The sequence below is a fragment of the Xenopus laevis genome, chromosome 1L (genome assembly GCF_017654675.1).
Source record: "Xenopus laevis strain J_2021 chromosome 1L, Xenopus_laevis_v10.1, whole genome shotgun sequence".
Taxonomy (NCBI): Eukaryota; Metazoa; Chordata; class Amphibia; order Anura; family Pipidae; genus Xenopus; species Xenopus laevis.
Genome location: NC_054371.1, coordinates 21,904,524 through 21,930,280, shown reverse-complemented (window position 1 = coordinate 21,930,280; position 25,757 = coordinate 21,904,524). Strand labels below are relative to the sequence as shown.

Sequence of the window (25,757 nt, the reverse complement as noted above, 5' to 3'; positions counted from 1 at the left end):
GGTTGAAGAATTGCGGGCAGACAAGCAGAACACCAAGGGCAGATTTATCAAGGGTCGAATTGAAAACTTTTTTCTATGGTCAAAACTGTCAAATTCGACTAGGGAGTTATTCAAATTCGATTAGAGTTTTTAAAAAAAATTCAAATTATTTTATCGAGATTGATCATACTCTGGCCCTTTAGGAACTCGACTATTCGCCATCTAAAACCTGCCGTATTGCTGTTTAAAGGGCATGTAAAGGCAAAAAAATAAAATCCAATTTTTACTTTTTTTAATGAAAAAGAAACCTATCTCCAATATATATAAAAAATGTGTACTGTTTTTAGAAGAAACTTGACTGTATGCAGTGAAATTTTCCCTTCATTTACTGCTGTGGATAGGAATTGTCAGACGGTCCCTAACCGCTGAGCAGGGAAACAATCATACTTATGAACAGCAGGGGGAGCCCCCGCCTTACTTCCCAGCCATGCAGAACTCAAGCAGCTTTGTTTATGATGATCCCTAAGCAGCCCAGACCACACTGAGCATGTGCACAGTCTTAGTCTTGCAAAGATGTTTAACAAAGTTACAAGATGTTGACCCCCTGTGGCCAACTTTGAAAGCATAAATTATTTGTTTGATTAGGCTTGTGGTGCAGTAAGTTCATGTTTATATTTAGTATACAAAATACAGCATTTCTAGCCTTATTCTATTTTAGACTTTACATGCCCTTTAAGTCAATGGGAGAGATCCAGGATCACATCGAATTGGAAACGAATTTTAAAAACTAGATTTGAGTTTTTGGGTCGATTCCATTCATCAGAGTTTAAAAAATTCTATTTTTTAAAATAAATTTTAGGAATGCACCAAATCCACTATTTTGGATTCTGCCAAACCCCCGAACTGGTTCGGCCAGGCAGAAGGATTCAGTCAAATCCGAATCCAATCCTGGATTCGGTGCATTCCTAAAAAATTCCGATTGTTCGAATTTCAAACTTATGGGAATTTAGGGGAGTTTTTAAAAAAACTCACATGAACTTGAAATTCAACTTTTCATAAATGTGCCTCCCTGTGTCTTTTTCCACTGGAATCATATAGTCTATCTTATATTAGAAGTCACCAAGGAGTTTTGTTCTTGACTATATAAAAGCACAAGGCTTTGTTTATGCGGGTCGTGTAACCAAGATGGCTTCCCACCTCTTTATAAATGTTAATTGGGGAAATTCATTTTTATAATTTTTAAAACTTCTATAAGTGTGTCTATTTTGTTGAGAATGATTTATGGTTGTGTATGATTAAATATATACAGTTAGTTTTTAAAAAAAATTTTTACTCTGAAATAACGTTACTGGGACCCTTAGGAAAGAGAAGAGGTCATGAAATCAACATCCTTTATGGCGTAAATCTTTATAATAGAACACCTCATTGACAGGAGTTAAGACACCACCAGTGCATGTGTCCCCTAAGGAAACATTTTAGGAACATTAAGGGGCAGAGTTATTAAGGGTCGAATTGAAAATTCGAATTCGTCTAAGGAATTATCCAAACTCAAATGGAATTTTTTAAAAAAGTATAAGTTAATGGGAGAGGTCCAGTGACTAATTTGTAGATGTTTGCAGCCTTCCTGACATTGAAGTTTTTATTTGAGAAAATACTCGATTCGAGTTTGGTCGAATTTGAATCGAATTCGATCAGAGTTTTCGGGTCGGTAAAATTAGTTTGAATTTTACAAATTCGATTTTTTAAATAAAAGTAAAATCGAATTCATGCGAGTAAAAAAAAAACTCACATGGATTCAAAATTCGACCTTGGATAAATGCGCCTCCCAGAAACAATGAAGAGGATTGCTCCTATTGCATCAATAATGAAGTAAAATAAATGAGAAAGTTGACTAGAACAGGCAAAGCCAACCTGATGTGCATTCATCACACAGATATTTCCCAGCCGGTCGCGTAGAAAGGCCAACACAGGACAAATGAAAGGCAGAACAACACACTCCTTCACACAACAAAAGGTCTCCAGCCTTCTCACAGACCTAGAAAACACAAGAAAAGGAATTTCAGACTTATTTAAAAAAAAAAACAAAAAAAAAAAAAAACAATTCACCAGGGTTTTTCGATTAAAGGAACAGTAATAGAAATTATTATACAGGCTGTTTAAAATACTTACTAAAAAAAAATTTCAATTATCCAGGGCCCTTTTCACCAGCTGTATCAATTGTAATAGTACATCATTGGTTTGTCTGATGTACAGTCATATGAAAAAGTTTTGGAACCCCTCTTAATTGTTTGCAGTTTTGTTTATCATTGGCTGAGCTTTCAAAGTAACAACTTCCTTTTACTATATAACATGCCTTATGGAAACTGTAGTATTTCAGCAGTGACAAAGTTTATTGGATTAACAGAAAATATGCAATATGTATCATAAAATTAGACAGGTGCATAAATGTGGGCACCCCAACAGAGATATTACATCAATACTTAGTTGAGCTCCTTTTGCAAACAGCCTCTAGACGCCTCCTATAGCCTTTGATGAGTGTCTGGATTCTGGATGTGGGTATTTTTGACAAAATCTCTCCAGTTCAGTTAAATTTGATGGCTGCCGAGCATGGACAGTCTGCTTCAAATAATCTCATAGATTTTCCATGATATTCAAGTCAGGGGACTGTGACGGCCATTCCAGAATATTGTACTTGCCCTTCTGCATAAATGTCTTTGTAGATTTCCAAGTGTGTTTAGGGTCAATGTCTTGTTGGAATACCCAACCCCTGCGTAACTTCAACTTTATGACTGATGCTTGAACATTATCCTGAAGAATTTGATATTGGGTTGAATTCATCCGACCCTCGACTTAAACAAGGGCCCCAGTCCCTGAACTAGTCACACAGCCCCACAGCATGATGGGACCTCCACCAAATGTGACAGTAGGTAGCAGCAGGTGTTTTTCTTGGAATGCGGTGTTCTTCTTCCACCATGCAAAGTGCTTTTTGTTATAACTAAATTTTTGTCTCATCAGTCCAAAGCACTTTGTTCCAAAATGACTGTGGCTTGTCTAAATGAGCTTTTGCATACAACAAGCAACTGTTTGTGGCGTGAGTGCAGAAAGGGCTTCTCATCACCCTGCCATACACATGTTCTTTGTGCAAATTGACTGAATTGTACAACGATGTACAGATACACCATCTGCAGCAAGATGTTCTTGCAGGTCTTTGGAGGTGATCTTTGGGTTGTCTGTAACCATTCTAACAACTCTTCTGCATATGCCGCTCCTGTATTTTTCTTGCCCTGCCAGACCTGGGTTTTACAGCAACTGTGCCTGTGGCCTTCCATTTCCTGGTTACATTCCTTAGGGCTCTTACACACGGCCGTTCCGACCTGCGCTCCCCTGCGTTCCGTTTTTTGGCGTTCAGCCGCAGGGGAGCGCAGGAATAGACGCAAGTCATTATTTGAAATGGGGCTGTACTCACTCAGGCGCGTGTAGGCGCCGAACGCAGGTTCAGACGCAACATGCTGCATTTTTCCTGCGTTCGGCGCCTACACGCGCCTGAGTGAGTACAGCCCCATTTCAAATAATGACTTGCGTCTATTCCTGCGCTCCCCTGCGGCTGAACGCCAAAAAACGGAACGCAGGGGAGCGCAGGTCGGAACGGCCGTGTGTAAGAGCCCTTACAGTTGAAAATCACAGTTTAAACCTCTGAGATAGCTTTTTGTAGCCTTCCCCTAAACCATAATACTGAACAATCGTTTTCAGCTGCCACTCTTCAGAGGAGAGTCAAACAGAAGCACAACTTGCAATTGGCCACCATAAATACCTTTTCTCATGATTGGACACACCTGCCTATGAAGTTCAAGGCTTAACGAGCCAATCCAACCAATTTGGTGTTGCCAGTAATCAGTATTGAGCAGTTACATGCATCCAAATTAGCAAAATTACAAGGGTACCCAGTTTTGCACATTTGATTAAATTTCATACAACTGAATACTCCTTCACTAAAAACCCCAGTACTCAGATGTTCCTGGAAAATGAAAGACATACCACTGTTATCTTTTTTTGTTGAAAGTGGAGTAAACTATTATGCAGGCTGAGAGGGGTTCCCAAACTTTTTTATATGACTGTATACACCCTATTGTACTGTGCTTTGGAATACATTGGTGCTTTAGTAATATGTTTTTATTATAATCATGCAGCACTGCAATGTTTAGTTATATATCAAAATTGCCACTAAGCCCCTGGCTAAGTCCTGGAAGCAGAAGACCATGAACTTCCCCAAAGTGAAAACGAAACTAGATTGGATATTTTTCAACGAAAAACTCATGAGTATAACATTAGATAAACGCGCCAAATTTAGAAAAACCTGGCAACCTTGGATTGATTACTAACATACTACCAGCTTCCTTACTGTAGAATAAAGCAGGTCATTTTATTTTATATAACACAAGCTTTTATTTCTTATCCTTATGCTCAGTATGGATACTTACCATTGATCTACACTGGATGCAACGTTACCTACAATATTTCATGCAACCTTTTATATTAACACACAGCATAACTAGGGTTGCCACCTGGCCGGTATTTTACTCTCCTAGCCGGTAAAAATGATGGTTGATCCCAATGTCATTGATAGGGAAAAAAGAAAAATATATAGGAAGGCCAGTATTTTTTCCCCAGAAAGGGTGGCAACCCTAAGCATAACTAAGTACTGAACAAGCTTGAAAATCAATAAAAAAAATTATTGATAATAAAAAAAATTGCCACTAAGCCAATAACAATTTAGCAGTACTTGGGGGACTTCTGACCCCTGTGCTGCCAACACTAAAGACAGAAAATGCCCTACCTCAAATCTTAAAGGGATACAGTCATGGGAAAAATGTTATTTTTTTTTCAAAACATATCAGTTAATAGTGCTGCTCTAGCAGAATTCTGCACTGAAACCCATTTCTCAAAAGAGCAAACAGGTTTTTTTATATTTAATTTTGAAATCTGACATGGGGCTAGACATATTGTCAGTTTCCCAGCTGCCCCCAGTCATGTGACTTGTGCTCTGATAAACTTCAGTCACTCTTTACTGCTGTACTGCAAGTTGGAGTAATAATAACCCCCTCTCTTTCCCACCAGCAGCCCAACAACAGAACAATGGGATGGTAAACAGATAGCAGCTCCATAACACAAGATAACAGCTGCCTGGTAGATCTAAGAACAGCACTCAATAGAAAAATCCAGGTCTCACTGAGACACATTCAGTTACATTGAGCAGGAGAAACAACAGCCTGTCAGAAAGCAGTTCCATCCTAAAGTGCTGGCTCTTTCTGAAAGCACATGACCAGGCAAAATGACCCGAGAGGCACCTACACACCAATTTTACAACTAAAAAATACACTTGCTGGTTCAGGATTGAAATTTTATATTGTAGACTGACTTATCTGCAGGGTAAACACTGTCATTTAGAAATGAAAACTACATAAAAATCATGACAGAATCCCTTAAGGGTAAGGCCACAATGGGCGTTTTGGGGAGATTTGAAAAAATGGCGCTAATCACACGCGGCGGTTTGTTTTCCGAAGTCGCCCGAACCGTGTGATTAGAGCCAGCGGGTTTTTTTTTTCAATTTAGCCGGCATAGAGTGAGGGAAGGCGTTTGGAGAGATTGGTCGCAGCAAAGACGAGGTGACCAAATCTCCCCAAAATGGCCAGTGTGGCTCTACCCTTAAACCAACTGTCATTTAGGACTATTCCACACAACAAAAGAACAAAATAAGAATACATTAAAACTTAGTGGCTTTCCACAAGTGTATGGCAGTTAAGCCACAATGTACTCCTTCTTGGCACAATACATACAAAAAAAAAAAGCATGCACATTTAAGAAGGCAGTCTGTTTTCAAAATTGTCAACTCTAGTTATCACAGTCATAGTAAGTTAGGTTGAAAAAAAGACACACGTCCATCAAGTTCCAACTCTGTGGAGAGCTTTGAAAGAAAAGGGCAAACTGTACAACATATGGTTATTTGATTACTTAGAATACAATGTTGATATATATATATATATATATATATATATATATATATATATATATATATATATATATATATATATATATATATATATATATATATATTAGTGTCAGCATCCCTTTAGAGAGGCCAACCTTGATACCATGTCGAGGCTGCATGTTTTAAAAGCATTTATTGTTGTTTCAATATCTAACCATCTGATAGTTTATTATTTTTTTTAAAGGGGTTGTTCAGCTTTAAATATACTTTTAGTATGATGTATTTATTATTTGTGGTTTTCCAGTTATTTTGCCTTTTTATTTAGGAGCTTTTCAGTTTGGAATTTTCGGCCATCTTGTTGCTAGGATTCCAATTACCCTAGCAACCACACATTGATTTGAATAAGAGATTGGAATATAAACAGAAGAGGGCTTGGACAGAAAGACGAGGAATACAAAGTAGCAATAACAATAAATGTGTAGCCTTACAGAGCATTTGTTTTTTAGATGGGGTCAGTGACCCCTATTTGAAAGCTTTTCTGGAAGGGCTTCAGGATTATGTATAATCTGAGGCTTTACTGAACACAACAGACTTTGTTAAGACAACAGATACAATATGGCTAAAACCAATAGAGAAACAAAATTAGACTGCAATTAAAACAGGACTTCTGTTAATGCGTTTTTGTTTTCTTTTTCACATACAGGATATTAAAAAAATTACATGCAAAGTAATTTTTATTAATTGTTTTACTGGTCCTTTAAACATATGCATCATTTTGTGACCATGTTCTGCTGGAGTAAACTGCTACCTGTAACCACTCACTTATTACCTGGCACACCAATTCTTTTTTCGTGACTCCTCTCTCGGACTTCCTGGAAAGCATTGATATTTCTGCTTGAGACTCGTCAGCGCTATCTGAAGGGGACTCGGATCTTTCATCCCCCTGACTGTCAGAGACCTGCAATAGAGTTTGCACTACAAACATTAAGATCTAGGTAACCGGAGATAGATTTAGCTTTAAAATTTATACATATTTCTAATAAAATGCAAATTTATCCTCAAGACTGCACTTCAAAATGAATTGTTTCAAAGGGGCTAAACTGTCCGTCTTTCTTAAACCCTTTCATATATTTTGTTAGTATTGTCTATTGCAGACAGAAACACCACTGAATTAAAAAGCATCACAGGAACCTGCCTGAGCTAGTATGGAGACGCCGGATTGGGTCCTGACCCATAAGATAAAAATCACTGTGCAGGAAAAGTTACATATGACTGCATATGTATGTGGATCCCACATAGCTAAACCATCCTGTTACCCCACTGAGCTTCAGCCAGTCTGTTCATACAGAATTGTCCAGCTGAAAATGCAAACGTGACAGTGACAACATACGTTATTAAAAAGTTCTGCTGGGCTTGAGGAGTGTAATGGTTAAGCTGAGCTCAGAAAGGTGGTTAGGAGAAAAAATTAGGAGCAGACAGCTAAAGTTTCTGTGGGAACCAGAAATGCTATTTATTTTATTGGTTGTAAGACTATAGGGTGTGTTAAGTAATCTGAGAAGAACTGAGCATGCTCATGAGCCAACAGCCAAAGAAAATTCCTGAGGGAGGGGGCTGAGTGAGTTAGAAGAGGAGAAGAAATTCTAAGTGATCAAGGGGATGCTACAGCCTTAATGTTAAAGCGGTACTAGCGTGAAAATGAAAATTTAATATAAGCTTCCTCATACAGGAGTGAGAAACTTTCTAAATATAATCAATAAAAAATTCTGCATTGTTTCTGAAATAATCAAGTTTATATTCACTATTCCGCTCTCAGCATCTGTTTCTCTTCATTCTCTCTTCATGCAGCAGTTGGGTGTCGGATGAATTATCCAACATACCTTATGGGGGGGCTCCCTTTCCTACAGATGAATTAGCTCACTCAAATAGCTGATTCCAGTACAAAATAACTGACTTTTGCACAAATTCTGCATGTAGAGAGATGCGATGTCTGGTGATTTTAATAGAGTGAGCTCTAATACATCTTCTAGGCAAAAGAGCACCCCTATAAGATATATTGGATCATTCATCGGACACCCAACTCCTGAATGAAAACAGAATGAGGAGAAACAGATGCTGAGAGAGGGATAGTGAAGATAAAGTTGATTATTCCAAAAACATTACAGAATATTTAATTGATTGTATTTCAGTATGATGAAGCTTATATATTAAATTTTAATTTTCACAATAGTTCCCCTTTAACCATCCAGAGTGGCAGGCATCTAAAGATTTCAGAGGCCGTTCACGGATTTGTGTGTGTGTGTGTGTGTGTGTGTGTGTGTGTTGCATGTCCTTTCAACACTGTAAATTCAGGGTGGGAAAAATCCTTTAATACTCTAGCTCCCGGTAGTGATAACGTAAACCGTTAAGTCACTGATAAGTTCTGTATTGACACAAAAACGGGTGCCTACAACAGAGCTGTTTCTACCTCATTCTCAGTCAGTGAATCAGGAGAAGAACTTTTGATCACAGGAAGGGCAACTGAACAAACTGCAGAACTCCTGTTCCTCTTCTTCAAAGGCTTACATGCATCAGACAGGTTGTACACTGCTGAAAAACATTTAAAAATAAATTCAAAAACTATTAAAAAAAAATAAAAAATGAAGACCAATTGAAAAGTTGCTTAGAATTAGCCATTCTATAACATACTAAAAGGTGAACCACCCCTACAAGGACTGGTAAGGGGCAAGTCTAATAAGGATTGTCGGGTAACAGTTATAGAGTTTAAAGTGTCCCTTAAATAAACAATAACAATTCTGCATGTTCCTTCTTTCTAGCAAGAAAAATGGATATTAGGCACTTAGGAACTGTATAATAAGTACTTTTCAAATTAAACATGAAATCCAAATTACTTTTTTATTAAAGCATTTATAGCTGTCAATCAAATATTGCCTGCCCCTCCTCTATGCCTTAGGCAATTCCATTCAGCACTTCCTACATGTCACTGCTCTCCCCACATTCCCCCGTTCTCTTCACCATTTAATTGCGTAACCAGGACATGGGGATGGACATCAGGTCCCCCATTCTGGTGCACAAACAAGATTCTGAGATGATACAAGACTCGTCTTATCAACAGTGTCCACAAAATGGCTCCTGCCTGCTTGCTATAATTATGAGTTTCCAGACTGACGGAAACAAGATTCAAATAATTTATACAGTGTAATTAAAATTAATTTCATGACTAACATGATAAAATAGGATTTGGAATAACTTTTTCTGGTGACGGGTCCCCTTTAATGCTTTAACGGCATTCGTGCAGGTAGCCGAGCCATAGGATTAATGTCAATTGAAGAATTAATGAGAATTGTGCAGTCGGCTTTTTTTTTTTTTAAAGGGGAAGATAATACTTCAATAAACTTTTAATATGCTGCACATAGAAGAAACACAAGAGGTCTTTGCAAGTGGTCGAACTTAGTAATAAAAGAGAAACATCGTGAGACTAGAGTTTGCTTTTTTCCCCATTATTAAGCTTTTAACCTTGGATGCCAAGGTCAGCGAGTCTAGCCACCATATGATTTCAATTACAAACTAGAGAGCTGCAGAACAAATAATACAACCATATAAATGAAGACCAGCTGCAAATTATCTTAGAATGCCCCCTGGCTAAATTATTTTATCGGGTAGTCTCAAATTAAAACAGTCCCTATATGGCAAGACTATCCGACTTACATCCCTCTTGGCTATAGCTCCAAAATTTCTCAGTCAGTCATCAGATACCGGAGGAACCTGCGATGCACAATAGATGGACAAGTCCTAACTAGGCCCCTCCTACATAAAATTACATGGTACAATTTAACCTCAAGTACCTAGGTATTGCTAATAGAAAAACCAAGTGGTGCCTTAATTATACTAAACATAAATGAACTGAAACAAGTAATGTGTCCTCTTACAAAAGCAGAAAAGGGTTGCAGCTTTTTAGAGATCGAGGCCACGGGATGCCACAGAGTTGCAAGATTATTGCACAGAATGTATTCATGAGTCGTTACCTGTTGAGTTCTTTACTGGGGCAGATGCTCGGGCTTTTGGAGGTTTGCAGCTTTCCCTTTGCTACAGGAGAAAAAGTAAAGGCTATAAGCTATGCATATGTACATATTCTTTATACACTCCCCCTAGGCTAGGTGCATTTGTATTATATATATATTTATTTTTCTTAACTCCTCTGTGTAACCGCTGAAAATTATATAAAAATGAGAACGAGACCCGAATGGCACACATGATGAATACAGAGACAGCCTTTTAAAGGAAAAGTGTGTTTTAAAGGGTATAAGGACAGTGCAGATCTACGTACTCTAATATCATATTGCGGTGCTGAACTGGAAAACGATCACGGGAAAAAAAATGGAGCTTATAAATAGTCACGACTACTACTAATTCTAGAAAGGCTGATTTTCGATGGATTGCTAGAGTTCGAGCATATTAGAGGTGTTTGCATGCCCTCTAGTGGAAACATTCATAGTAGCAGAGGCCACTGGAAATCAGGGAGAAAAGTAATGTTTTATTTTATTTTAAGCTTGGGTGCCTGAGAAATATTTATGTCTACGAGTGTGCTTGGGGCATCCAACCACCAACAGTTACAAAGGAACATTGTTCTAGAGTGCTCTGAACAGAACCAACTATTTTATATGGTCTCTTTCTTTTAAGCAGACTGCAAGATCCAATAGGAGAGGAATATTTGTGCAGAAAAAGCCATGCAATTACTCAACCTGCCAAAGTATTATGTTGTTTTGTTATATATTTAGAAATTACAACGAAGCACTACACAACCGCTAACATAAAATATTTATATGTGGGCTTTATGCTTTAGTCTTTTATGGGTAGAATAAGAAAGCAATTTGCATATTAATGTGTGTTTACAGCTCATTTAGCTGGACGAACTTCAGTTACACAGCTACAGTGAGAAATATTGGGGTAGGGAATGCTGATCCTCTACAGATACTTTAGCTAGATGAGTGTTCTTTTGTGGAGAATACTGGGAGTTTAAGGGAGAAAGCAATAGTCTTCTCACAGCTTTCTTTCCTCCTTTTGCTAAATAGTCGCATGGGAGTTCATTAATGCTACAAGGCGAGCTGTAATCAGGAGGGGAAAAATTGAATTTACCTTTCGATTGTGGATCCGGAGCCTTTTCCGTGGAGATTCTTGGATTTCCGCATCTTCGGTTTGATTGTGCGTTGTCTTTAAGTGGTTTCTTTTGTGTCCATGCAAGCTACCTTTAGGGGGGAGGGTGTGAAATGCGTATGAAAAGCTGAGTAATATGCTTCCCCCCCCCAGATTAAAATGTGACCTAATCAATCGTGGACTACGGCACACTTTGAAGGGCTCCTCGTTGGGGAAAGAGGGGAACACTGTAAGCAGCTCAAGACCCACTTTCAACTGAAAAATGGGGGTCCAACTCTCCCTTTTTTCCCCAATGGGAAGCAGCTTGTTGCATTTACAACCATGAAACCCCTAGAGTACCATATCACTGATTTCTCACCCCAAAATGATGAAACAAACATGATAAAGATGAAACAAAGCTTTCCCTTGGACATTAAGAAAATGTGACTGACAAGCTACCTACTACTGGAAATTCCCCATCATCAATAATACAAACCCAAATTAGGAATTAGTCATTTTTGTGCAGAGTTAAAAGTAGTTCTAAAGAGAACAACACTAGATTTAAAAAAAAATTGTTTGTAGGACCCCAGTCCCCCCAAAAAAGCCCAGCATGCTAGAGCAGCCAACAATTGTGTATAATTACTCAGCGGACAGATGTAATAATTTGTTTATTATGAGACACAATATTTGCAATGAAGTGCCCATACATTTACCATTGAGTGTTAGAACAGTCACTGTGCTGATATTTAATGTTTCATTACAACAGGTGTGACTTTGCACAATCAAGGAGAATCACAATCCAAGTATTTACAAGGTTTTCGGCTGAACTATTAGTGTTATACAGATGTGCTGTTTGTGAGTACGTATGTCAAAGGTGCTTGCAAAATTGACCACAAACAGAATCGACCGAGTGTTTCTCACATAGACAGAGAGGAACGTTCAGTACTAGATTATCCACCAGAGAAGCAGTTAAGTCTATTCTGGCTTCTTGGAATAAACTGAAAAGGATATTTGCATGGATTGAAAAGGCTGCACAACAAAGAACTTATAACTAACCACAATGTCTTTTTATGTTTTTTGTATATTTTTACATGCAGTTCTGCTTTTTTCAGGTAAAAACAAAAATCATCACTACACCTACAATATAATCTGTTAAAAAAAGTTAAAATCTGGAATAACGTTCCTCAGAACCAAAAAAAAAAAAAAATAGAAGTCTGTGCACCAGATGAAATTCAATTATGTCTTGATTGAGATCTTCTCTTTGGTAACTCTTGGAGCACATTCCTCTTGGTTTCCCCGATGGCTATCGATTTAGAGATACATTTTTTTTTGTAGTTCCCCAATACTCATTAAAATTTTTACTGGACTATTTCATAACAACTGGAAACAAAACTTAAAGTGAAGTCTTCACACATATATATTCATATAAAAAAATGCTAAAGCACATCGGGATTTTTTTATGAATTGGCCCTAGGTTTATGATCCTATAAGTGTGTGCCTAAGATCTCTATTATATATATATATATATATATATATATATATATATATATATATATATATATATATATATATATATATATATATATATATATATATATATATATATATATATATATATATATATGCAATAGATATGGCATGTTTATGACAGCACCCAGGCATTGCCCAAGACGTTTTGCACCAATTGTTTTCTTTTACATTATGTCTCACAAGAGCATTTATATGGAAGAAGTATTATATGCAGACAAATGTATAATCCATCTGGAAGCTCTGCGGTGTAAAAGAAGCAGTTTGCAGGTAGGTTGCATTACAAAGACGCCAGTTCACCATGATTAAACTTCATTTAGATTGTGAGCAGAGTGCTTAATAACAGCAGCGTGCACATAAAAATCTGTTGAACATACTTCAATCCCTGCAGACCTGTGTGTGCCCCATAATAATTGCACAGATGAACAGGATGCCTTTAACAGCTTGCCTCATCTCCAGAGAGCACACATAACAAAGGCTTTCTTTAAAAACTCGACAGGGAATCCTAAACCTAAATAATAATAATTACAAGCTACCACTCTATGTGGGCTGTTATTATAGCCATGGGGTTATTCTGAGACCTCTGGTGATGTTTGGAGGGCACATATGGCTGCTCAATGCTGCCCCCATGATAACTGTTTGGGCTCCTACAACAATAGGAGCAGAATAACAGCAAGCCTTTAAATGCCAATGCTGCATAATGTAGTGTTTAATAAAAAATATGTGCTATGTGAGCAAAAGCAAGATCTATTTGAATTGTAAGTGTGGATTAACAAGGTTACGACCAACTATCTAACAACCTACTTTATATATAAAAAAAACAAACACCTCTAGAGCAGGTTAGGATACTAGTAAATATAATAAAAGTATGCTCTAATTATGTTTGAGCCAGATTTATTCTTAATTTTCCAATTTTAAGATAACATTCGAGCCAATGTTTTAATTCACTGCTGTGCAGCTTCTTCGCAAAGGAGGGCCATAAACTGACGGACTCAAGTGCTGACGGGCTGAGCAGGCCAAAACAGCTGGTTCTACCATATGGTAAGAAACCCTTTTCAGTGCCTACATAAACATTGGCTTGAGATGTAAAATGTTTATGTTGAAATAGCAAGGACCTCAATTTGTATTTATGCTGCATCCTTTTTTTTCTTCCTATTTATATTATAGAAATGATCCCACTTAAAGGAGAAGGAAAGCTACGGAGGCATTTTATTGCAAATAGATTAGCAGCAATTTTGCAAGCTAGAATGCTATTTATTCTGTAGAATGTTTTATCATACCTGAGTAAAACGCTCTAAAAGCTCTGTTTGTTTAGGATAGCAGCTGCCATATTAGCTTGGTGTGACCACTTCCTGCCCGAGTCTCTCCCTGCTCACTTATAGCTCTGGGCTCAGATTACAGCAGAGAAGGGAGGGAGGGGAAAGAGGAGCAAACTGAGCATGCTCAAGCCCTAGCCCTGGAGGTTTAAGCTGAAGGCAGGAAGTCTGATACAGAAGCCCATGTGTACACAATAGAAGGAAAGAAATGTGGTGTTTCTTTTGACAGAGGACTCAGAGCAGCATTACTTTGAGGGTTTACTGGTGTATTTATATAGACCTTTCTGATAAAGCTTACTTAGTTTTATCCTTTCCTTCTCCTTTAAAGGAAAACTATACCCTTCAAACAATGCAGGTCTCTTTAAAAAGACATTGCATAAAACAGCTCATATGTAAAACCCTGCTTCATGTAATTAAACCATTTTCATAATAAATATACTTTTTTAGCAGTATGTGCCATTGGGTAATCATAAATAGAAAATTGCCATTTTAAAAAATAAGGGCCACCCCCTGGGATCATATGATTCACGGTGCACACAAACATACCAAACAAACTAGATTTGTTAGGTCACATGAGCCAATTAACAGACAGAGTCCTGTCTTTTTTTTTCCCCAAGACTTCTTCCTGTTACAGTTAGAGTTGCAGTATTTCTGGTCAGGTGATCTCTGAGGCAGCACAGAGACCATCACAAAATGGTGGTTCAAGTTAAAGATGTAAAAGGGCAATATTTACTTAAATACATATTCCAGTTTAATAAGATTCTTTAATATGTCACTTAATTTGATTTAATCTGTTGCTCGAGTATTCATTTTGGGGGGTGTGGTTTTCCTTTAACAGTAATTCTACATGAATAGCAGGAAGTCCAAGGGCTTTGATAAAACTGGGCCACCAAACTTCAATATCTGCTGTTTTGCGTATTCACAATGTTCACCTTTGCCCGTCATTTAGACGACTAATAAGGTAATAACACTTCTAATGTTTTCTCCACCCCCTCTCTGTAAGCTGCTCAGGGCTGAACCAGATCATACACCACAAGGCAAGTGCAAGGTCTGCTGTATATCCAGAAATTAGCAGGAGGAAGAGGCAAGGTGTACAGTGTATCCAAAGATCAGCAGGAGGGAATAGGCAAGGTGTGCAGTGTATCCAGAGATGAATAGGAAAGAACAGGCAAGGATAAAGGGAATGTTGCAGGACAAAGAGCAAATTGAGAAAGTGTGCGGGAAATATAAAGAATGGCAACTAAAGAGGAAGAATTAAGAGAACAGATTATAATGAATCAACCTGTGTATAATGAGCTACAGACCAATAGATTAGAGTAGTCCGAAAGAGACCAAAGATCAAGTGGAGATGGCACATGAGAGATACAGTAGAAATAGAGCAAAGAGAGATACACACACAGGCATTAGCTCTCTCTCCAATTTTCTCATGTTCCTTTCCCAGTCTAACAGGTTGGCAGGTGCCTCTCTACCTCATAGGCTGAACAAATCAGTAACTCTCAGCAAATAATTTTTGCTCTCAGCTGGCCCTGCCTTTAGTAAAAATGTATTGTGCGGACAATTCTCAAAAAAAAAAAAGAAAAAAAAAAGGCCTCTCTAATGGCAGTTTTATAAGAACAGTTCAGTGTACAAATAAAATCTGGGTAAATAGATAGGCTGTGCAAAATAAAAAATGTTTCTAATATAGTTAGATAAAAATGTAATGTATAAAGGCTGGAGTGACTGGATGTGTAACATAATAGCCAGAACACTAGTTCCTGCTTTTCAGCTCTCTTGCTTTCAACTGATTGGTTACCAGGCAGTAACCAGTGACTTGAGGGGGGGGCACATGGGACATAACTGTTCAGTGAGTTTGCAATTGATCCTTAGCATTCAGCTCAGATTCAAAAGCAACAGTTATGACCCATGTGGCCCCCCTCAAGGCACGGCCTGGTAACCAATCAGTGGAAACCAAGAGAGGGGCAAAGCAGGAAGTAGTGTTCTGGCTATTATGTTACACAACCAGTCAGTCCAGCCTTTATACATTACTAACTATATTAGAAACATGTTTTATTTTGCACAGTCTATTGTTTTAGTTTTTATTTTTATACTGAACAATTACCCTGGGCCAGGGAAATAATACATAATCTACACTATATAAATGTAACTCTGCACTGTTCCAAGTCATTCCTGTACTTCCAAGATGTGACACAGAGATGCAGACACACAACCACATCTTGGATGCAGCCATGGGGTGATAGACTGTGCTATATCAGTAACAACACATCTAGAAATCTACTCATAAGGTTTTTTTGAAGACTTTTTGTTGCAGTATTCTTCTGTATAATGTGCAACTCATTAGGGCACTAATACTAGATACCCACATTCAGGAAGGTCAGTTCCTGATAATGCTTACTTTGCGAAAATGTTTTTTTTTTCTTCTTCAAATGTTATGTCGAGGTAAAATCAGTACTGCAAAAAAAGTGCACATTGAAAAAAGGATGGCTTTTCTGGTTATTAAAAATCTGTTCTGCGCCTGTACCAAAACGAAGAGAGGGAACAATGACCACAGCTATCACAGGTCAGACATATACAAGAAAAGTAGTAAATACAAGTTAAGCTAGTTAAACTGGGTTAGTAGAAACACAGCTGCTTTTTTTTCCTTTAAAACAATCGAGATACAGATTAAATTCCCTTAGATAGTGCGTTTTCATGTTTACCAGAGTCTTCTTCTGATTTGGGAGAGGTGAGAATGGCAAACTTTGTGTTATAGCGAGCTTTTTGTTTATTGCTGAGCATATTCCACTGGGATTCAAGCAATTCTTCAATCTCTTCATCAGAAGCATCTGGGTGTTCATTTATTACCTAGAAAAACAGACAACATGACTCACTACCATTTACAAAACCACCTTCAACATATTAATTGTTGCCCATATATTTAACTACTGACTTTTTTCAGAATTGATATACAATTTAAATCTCAATAGAGATCGATCCTGAATTGATCCTGCATTTAATCTAAATTTGGGTAGTAAATGCTTATAAAAATTAAACGCACTGCCGCCTGTCAATGTGTTTAGCCTTCAGATATTCAGTTGCACCACATTAACATGTAAAAATAATGATCGGTTACTTAGACAAAGCTTTTTTTTCTGATAACAATCAGGAGACAACATAATATTAGTATTCTAAGCAGTTAAAGACATTTGACGAAACATACCTAAAACTTCAAAAATGAAAAGTACTAAAAGTGTAATGAAAACATAGTTGATTGTTGCATGGATTTTATTTTCTAAAGATCTGCAACTGTACACAAATAATTTGAGGTGCAGAAATGGGGCAAACACCAATTTTTAAGACACGCTTATTAAATAAAGCTTCTTCTTCTTCTTCCTTTGTCCCCCTGAGACTGGAAGAAATCAGGCAGAGTTTGGGCCAGCACCAGGAACAAGGCTACCTGTATCTTTCAGGGTGAACCCCCCCCCCCCGAGGGAGAAATCACTGGGGTCACTTGGAACATACGTGAGTAAGATTTTCATCTTCTACTCACACATTGCCAGGGTTGCTCTCCCCCATGCAGCCTCTAACACTGCGCTGTGCCCTCCCACTACCTCCCGGACGATGCTTAAATAAAAATTATATATATATTATATTGCACCTCCACCAAATGATTTTAAAAATTAGTGGTGAGCACAACTTTCCCTTGTTTGTTATAGTTCTACAGGAGCAGTGACCAGCTCCATGTTGTAGCTCCCACCCCTCCCAGCTATAGTCAGGTGATCCCACTGGTGTCTAATAAAAGGGCAGCCAAGTTTGGGAGTTTTACTTTGAAAGCAGCAAGTAAGTTGCGGGTATAACGTAGTCCCTTTGTAAAATGTATAATGAAGCAATAGAATTCTTAATGAATCAGATGAAAATTAAGCGTAGGACTGGCCAGATATGGGATGACTTTGACGTAGTTGGCCAGCTTATATAAGGCATTTTTCAGTAGCAGTATGCACAAAATGTCTCTGTCTTAAACACACACACACTTCCAAATGAGTACCCGCACTCCAAGTCAAATAACTTCAGCATAGGGAGGGGTGCACGGTAATTATGTATACACCAATTATTCTCAGACCAGCACTCCCTGTTATAAGAATCAATTATTTTATTGTTACATCGTATCTATGCCCGACGTTTCGGTCTGTTGGGACCTTTTTCATCCTTGAAAAAGGTCCCAATGTAAAAATAAAATAATTGATTCTTATAACAGGGAGTGCAGGTCTGAGAATATTTGGGGGGGGGGGGGGTGTGTGTGTGTGTGTGTGTGTGTGTGTGTGTGTGTGTGTGTGTGTGTGTGTGTGTGTGTGTGTGTGTGTGTGTGTGTGTGTGTGTGTGTGTGTGTGTGTGTGTGTGTGTGTGTGTGTAAAATAATTTCTGCACTTGCCTCTTTTTTTGCTCTCAGGCATAATAATAATAATAAAGCTATGACACACTATAGTGAGGGCATATAATTTAAATCCTATTATGCAACTTGTCTTGTAAAAACATTTTAGCCCTTCCATGATATTGCCTTTATCTACACTACCAAATATAACACATTTTAAAATCATCGAACACAAACCTCATCTTTGTGCTTCTGACAAAATACAAGAAACTGGTTCATGGCATCTCCCTTCCTGCTCTTTGGGGTATATGCCCCAGACCGTTTTTTACTTGCAGGCGAAGTCATCCCAACTTTAAGGTTTGAGGAGTTCTCAGGTCCTTTTGCAGTAGTGGTTTTATCAGCAGGATCAACCTCTTCACTAGCAGCTGGGGTTCTGGACACACGCCTTCTCTTGTAGGATGAAGACCCCTCTTTTTTTGGGCTTTCCATACTTTTCTCTGGGGACTCCACTGGGATACCCACTTCAGCAGCCACTTTGGGATTGAGTTGAGGACGGTCTTTTATGTAAATAAAAGTAAACTTTTCTTTCCTTTCTTCGAGAGTCATCAATATGGCTTCTTTGGCCTGCTCTATACCGATGTCCCACTGAGCCCGGATTTTGCCAGTTATCGGTTTTAAAAGCTAAAGGGGCAAGAAAAGAAATTGTGTGTTTAATTAGGGACAGATACCATAAATAAAAAAATTAAAAAAAATAAATAAAAAAAAGGCTGAAAAACTATATATTGATTAGAAACATCTCAATATAAAAAAAGATTTTACACCTTAGTTTTTTCTGCTTTGGTATGTGCCTGCTTTGCACTTTCCTGGCACAAGTGATCGTATTCATTTTCTCCTTTGAAGGGCACCATACTCTTTTCGGATATCCAAGCTCTCTCAGGCGCATTACCAAAAAACTGTACATGATACTGCCTGACATTCTTTTTTTGTCCTGGAAAGAATTGAGAATTTTTGATATTAAGGCAAAAATAGACTTTTAATGTTTTTATATTATGTGCTGACAATACCAGGTTTGTAAAAAAAAAAAAAAAAATAATGTGTATATATATATATATATATATATATATATATATATATATATATATATATATATATATATATATATATATATATATATATATATATATATATATATATATATATATATATATATCTTATCTCTATCTCAAAATTCATGGCAGTGCTTTAACCATTACAATATCAAGTTGTATGAATAAAGTTCCTTCAAGCTCTTAAGCTAAATAAGATGTCTGCATGCAAGATATAGCAGTTGTGATGTATTTGGCTACAGTAAACATAGACACTGGATGCTCCCTCTTTTAGAAAGGGAATTCAATGATATTTTAACAGTTAATATTCCTTAAAGTGATAGAAAAAATTAACATACCCTTTACTTTTGTGTGGTTATACAACACAGGGTCAGATGTCACCATACACGGCCACCATGGATAACCAGAGACCTTGGACCACACTACATCTCCAACAGAATACTTTAACGATAAGTCCTCTTCAGTTGTGTTCTCTGGGAACTCGGATTCTGATAGAGACTTAGAGAAATGAGAAAAAAGAAGGGGTGGTGGAATTAGGGACATATATGAAAAGCTAGATTTAGCTCCAACACTAATATGCTGGACCTTTACATTCTTTTTATTAGGGATGCACCATATCCAGGATTTAGTTCGGGATTTGGACTTCTTCAGCAGAATTCGGCTGAATCCAAATGCCTGGCTGAACCCAATCTGAAACCAAAAAGAATCATGCGACTTTTCCTCACTCCAAACAAGAAGATCAAAAATCTTTTAACCACGTACTGTTTCCCTGATTTACATATGCAAATTAGGGTTTGGATTCAGTCGAATCTTTCACAATGGATTCAGTGGAATTCTAAAATATTGGATTCAGTGCATACCTACTTTTCTATATTCTTGTACACCCTCTATTTCAACACTGGTTCAACGAATAAGGAACTGGGATGAACATCATTTTTGCATAGTTTTAATTAGAAATTAGATTTCGGTTATTTCTTATACTAAACAGGTGAAAATCTGAAATTGAATTTCCAGAACCCACCAGCACACCCTGGCCTCTCCAGCATAAGTTGGCCCGGTGCACAGTCAGAAGGGATCGGCAACCCCAATTGTAGTCAGCGTAATAGAAGAAAAACTGGCACTCAGAGCTCGATGCATGCGGGCAAAGCCCTGCGTGTTTATTACAATGTAACGTTTCAGGGGCGGGCCCCTTCGTCAGACAGCAAATCACACCACAAAGTGAACCTTTTAAACATTACTTATGCATAAATTAACCCACACATGTTTGGTAATTTAACCCTTAGTTACTACAATTAGCAACTCCATTCGTGGATGTATTTGGACTTTTTTTGAACTTTTTTTTGAAGTCTTTGTGTACGATATTTTCACTGATGATGTTTTATCCACGAATGGAGTTGCTAATTGTAGTAACTAAGGGTTAAATTACCAAACATGTGTGGGTTAATTTATGCATAAGTAATGTTTAAAAGGTTCACTTTGTGGTGTGATTTGCTGTCTGACGAAGGGGCCCGCCCCCGAAACGTTACATTGTAATAAACACGCCCATGGCTACACAGCAACTTGTTTATATAAACTATAGCAGTACTTATCTGTTATCTACTGTGTATCCTGTGCAGGGCAATATTACATTATATTTTAATTACTTAAAAGCATTTTAATTTTTTTGAGTTACCGTTCCTTTATCACAGCCAAAATCAAACATTAACAAGCAGTACAACCTAAACACGTTTAATCATGCTACATATTAGCTACATTTAAAACTGCAGGTTTAAAAAAAATCCCTTACTTTGTCAAATGGGTTCTTTCACTGAGGGAGGCCATTCTGAGACTATAACAGAGACTATAACATGCAGATTTCAGGAGCATGCTCAGATTGTAGCACTGCTTTGAGTATTTTACCCAGAATGCCTTGTTTTAGTAAACTCCTCCACTAGATGTATCAGGAGATTTCTCTATCTTGTCCCCTGCTGGTGATGTTATTATGCAAATGAAGGACACCCACTAACTTCCAGCAGGTGGCAGCACTACTGTACAGCAGCTAACACACAGGTTTGGCTGATTTGAAAATAGCTTAGAAGGGTTGATAAGCAAACAAGGAATTTCAACTGAGCATGTGCGAGATTTCAGAGCTACAGTTGGCTGGGAAGATATAGGTAGGAGGAGCCAGTGAAATCCAAGATGGCTGCCTCAGCTAGAACTGCAGTGGAGATAGGGGAGATCTTGCAGAAGGAATAGTGAGCTGATCATTTACATTATACAAACAATTCTAACTGTTTTAAAAATCGGATTTCTTGAACTTTCACATAGTGTATTTGCTTAGGAAATGATTTTAGTTATGATTGGTGCCCTTTAAGCAAGAAGAATGTGGCACAATTCTAATCCGTTTAAAGAATAGCACAACCGTAAAAATGTATACCTGCATTTTGGAAGATTCCGGGTGTGCTGGCATCTCATGGCTCGACTTCTCATTGGCTTCAGATGTGATAATTTTTCTTTTCCTTCCTCTCTTTTTCTTCTCCTTTGCCTCAGGTTGAGACTCTTCCTCGCCTCTGTCTCCACATATAGAAGATTCAAACAAGGGCTTTCCATTCATGTAGGTCTTGGTGATTTTCAACTTTATTTCGGGAGATCCGTTTTTAGTAGGAGTAGTGCTGGGTGGCGTCTCAATACCTTGAACCTCTTGCGCCTCAAAGAGCACTTTGGCTTCCTGAGCTCCAGACTCTCCATTAAACACGCGGGAAGTGAGGTCCTTTAACTTCTCGGTTGGAATGAACGGCAGGGAATCGTGGCCATTGAGCTTCTGTATTACCCCCTCTTGGAGAGAGGCCGAAATCTGAGCTCTTCCAAGCAACACAGAACACTCTCGACTCACTTCTGGATTGGATGGCTTCACAGCTGGACTTGCAAGAATATGAGGTACTTGTTTCATTTTGCGGAGGTGGTTTTCGGCAATTTAGAGAAAAATAAGTAGTTCTCACAAATTTCACGCTACTGCAGAATAAAAATAAAAAATAAATTAAACTGATCAGCTTTCTGATGCATATGATAACCAAAGCTAGATGCATAAACATTGTTGTAGGGCATTCAACAATTTATTGGCAAAAACGGGTAAATCTAGGTCATTTGCAGACTCTCCTTTCTCCGTACATGGTGAAAGACAGCACACATGCATATTACTTTTTTGGGAAAAATAGAATGTCTAAGAAAGGTTTTTGTTTCCATTTTGTGGTTAATGGATAATAAAAAGTTCATATACAGGGGAGTCAATTTGTAGTAGGGATGCACTGAATCCAGGATTCGGTGAGATTCTGCCTTTTTCAGCAGGATTTGGTCGAATCCGTGTGCCTGGCAAAACCAAAAACTAATTTGCATATTCAAATTAGGGGCGGGAAGGGAATCAGGTGACTTTTCGTCACAAAACAAGTAACTGTTGACTGTTTCCTTTCCAGAAACTAATTTGCACATTCATAGGAGTTGAATTTGGTTCAGTATTACTTTGCAGGGGATGCACCAAATCCAGGATTCGGTTTGTGAATTGGCCTTGTTCAGCAGGATATGGATTCAGCCGAATCCAAAATAAAAAAAAAAATCACAAAAACAAGGAAGTAAAGACATTTTTTTTAACCATGCACTTCATTTCCCTAATTTACATATGCAAATTAGAGTTCGGTTTCAGTTCAGTATTTGGCCGAATCTTTATCTGCTGAATCCTAAAATAGAGGACTTGGTGCATCCCTACCTATTTGTTAAGCATTGCGAAGCAAGCTGAAATTTCTTCCTCAGGCCAGTGCACCTCTTTTATTAAAAGGAACCGGATGCTGGGGTTTCCTTGGCTGGAGAGCATCAAGCCACCATATTGTCCCCATTACTAGGTAGTCAATGTGATCCTTTGGGGTGAATGCAAGCATAATACACTAAGGCCTACCTAAATTGCTATACAGAGTGCGTGCCAAGCCCAAAAAAATTGAGTTTTTACAGAAGATGAATACCAGCTTTGGGCAGAAGGTTAGAGTTTTGGGTCATTGGGGTGCCCAATTAATTGGCACCTTTAAGTGAGTTTCCTTGTTTTTTAATAGCTATTAAAGCAGTGGATGGTATAATTGTACACGTTTTACTTTTATTTGAAATCAGATTATGATTTTAAATTCCCTTTTAAAAGTGACCACTGGCAAGAAGGGCTTTGCTTCCATCCTGAACTGGCTTGTAAGAGTTGTGGATATTCAGTTCTGAAGAACTACAGAATTCCTCGGACCATTCAATCTACAACTAGATGAGTGGAATGGAAAGAGTGGAATATATATATTCCTTGAGACCTTTGTCAACAAAGGCTCAAGGAAGACCAAAACGTTGGAATAACAAATAAACGGTATCTCTTTTTCACCGTATTTTAAGACCTGTGAGTGCCTTGCTTTACATGATATTCTATATGACTTTTCTGTGCACCCAGGCTTTTATTCCAGATAGATAGAGATAGATAGATAGATAGATAGACCCCATTTTATCCAAATAATCCAAATTTTTAAAAATGATTTCCTTTTTCTCTGTAATAATAAAACAGTAGCTTGTACTTGATCCCAACTAAGATATAATGAATCCTTATTGGAACCAAAACCAGTCTATTGGGTTTATTTAATGTTTAAATGAATTTCTAGAAGACATAAGGCATGAAGACCCAAATTACTGAGAGATCCGTTATCCGGAAAACCCCAGGTCCCGAGCATTCTGGATAACAGGTCCCATAACTATATGTATGTATATACACACACACCTAAGTACTTAGTGCACACATTACAGAACTCTAATGTTTCGTTCCTCATTAGGACCTTTTTCAAGGTCAATAAATGTATTTTTTTTTTGTTCACCACTAAACTCATGTGTGAAAGTATTACTCATACTCATTCACCAGACAGACACTGTCCTGCCCATAAAATACAGCGCCAAACAAACAGAAACTAAAGGTTTTCGTGTATTAAAAGGATGGTTCACCGTTAAGCTAACTTTTACTATGGTATAGAGCGGCCAAATTCTAAGCAACTTTTCAACTGGTCTTCATTATTCTTTTTTATATATATATATATTTTTTTTTTAAATTGGGCCTTTTACTTCTGACTCTTTCCAGCTTTCAAATGGGAGTCACTGACCCTATCTGAAAAAAAAAAAAAAAATGATCTGTAATTCTACAAATTTAATGTTATCGCTACTTATTAGGGATGAGCAAATTGTTTCGCTGCAGAAATGACACCCATAGGCGGCAAATATTTGGCGACGAGAAACGAGTCAAATTCGCCCGTCCCTGCTACTTATTATTACTTATCTTTCTATTCAGGCCTCTCCTATTCATACTCCATGCTCTTATATGAATCAATGCATGGTTGCTAGGATAATATGGAGCATTGCAAACTGGAGAGCTGCTGAATAAAAAGCCACATAAATTAGAAACCACAAATTATAACAAATAAGAAAACAAATTGCAAATTGTCTCAGAATATCACTCTCTGTATAATAATAATTTAAAGGTGAACAACCCGTTTCAAAAGGAACAAGCATTTGATAGTACAGGTATGGGACCTGTTATCCAGAATGCTCGGGACCTGGGGTTTTCCGGATAATGGATCTTTCCGTAATTTGGGTCTTCATGCCTTAAGTCTACTAGAAAATCATGTAAACATTAAATAAACCCAATAGGCTGGTTTTCCTTCCAATAAGGATTAATTATATCTTAGTTGGGATCAGGTACAAGCTACTGTTTTATTATTACAGCTGAAAAGAACACAATTTAAAAAAAATGGGAGACAGCCATTCCGTAATTCGGAGCTTTCTGGATATCGGGTTTCCAGATAAGGGATCCTATACCTGTATTTGATTTCTGCCGCTTAATTACACTTGTGGGTCTGACTAAGATATTTTTTTAAAACTTGCTTTTAAAAAGAAAAAAAAAAACACACACACAATGCAGAGGCAAGTTGAAAGTGTATCATTATGAGAAATTGCTTCCTGTGTCTTCTAATCACATAAGAAGACATTCTGTAGAATATCAGATATATCTACTGGTTTCCATATGACAAAACCTACTCTTCTCACTTCCTGATTGGCATTAGCACAGAGAATAGAGTTGGCAAAGCTGCTGCATGCTTAAGTGCCATGTGATAAAAATTAAGAAATTTAATAAAAACAATTAAAGATGATTTACGGTTTCTGAAATAATTAAGTATCAAACAAGTTTAATTCTAGTTTCAATCGATCTCTTAGCAATATTTCTCTAAATGCGCAGGCTTTGTGTCTCATTTATGCCTGTACTCCCCCCTCTTCCTCCATGATGTATTTGAGCTAACGGACTTTAAAAAAAAAACATCTCTGACACAAAGCCT

The 25,757-nt window shown here is 37.7% G+C and overlaps 1 protein-coding gene across 6 annotated transcripts in view; it reads right to left on the bottom strand.

Moving 5' to 3' along the window:
- nsd2.L (nuclear receptor binding SET domain protein 2 L homeolog) overlaps positions 1–25,757 on the bottom strand; it is a 60,515-nt gene that overhangs the window by 19,464 nt on the left and 15,294 nt on the right. For 5 of the 6 annotated variants that reach the window (XM_018227990.2, XM_018227974.2, XM_041587573.1 and 2 more), the window contains 10 exons: positions 21,806–22,380; positions 19,728–19,887; positions 19,105–19,271; positions 18,521–18,964; positions 16,635–16,779; positions 11,099–11,208; positions 9,988–10,048; positions 8,430–8,551; positions 6,795–6,923; positions 1,891–2,014 (listed from right to left, as the gene is read on the bottom strand). In XM_018227990.2, coding sequence (XP_018083479.1) covers positions 1,891–2,014; positions 6,795–6,923; positions 8,430–8,551; positions 9,988–10,048; positions 11,099–11,208; positions 16,635–16,779; positions 18,521–18,964; positions 19,105–19,271; positions 19,728–19,887; positions 21,806–22,318 — 1,975 coding nt within the window. In that variant the 5' untranslated portion in view covers positions 22,319–22,380. The remainder of the gene's footprint in view (positions 1–1,890; positions 2,015–6,794; positions 6,924–8,429; positions 8,552–9,987; positions 10,049–11,098; positions 11,209–16,634; positions 16,780–18,520; positions 18,965–19,104; positions 19,272–19,727; positions 19,888–21,805; positions 22,381–25,757) is intronic. The other variant, XM_018228009.2, reaches the window with a different exon arrangement.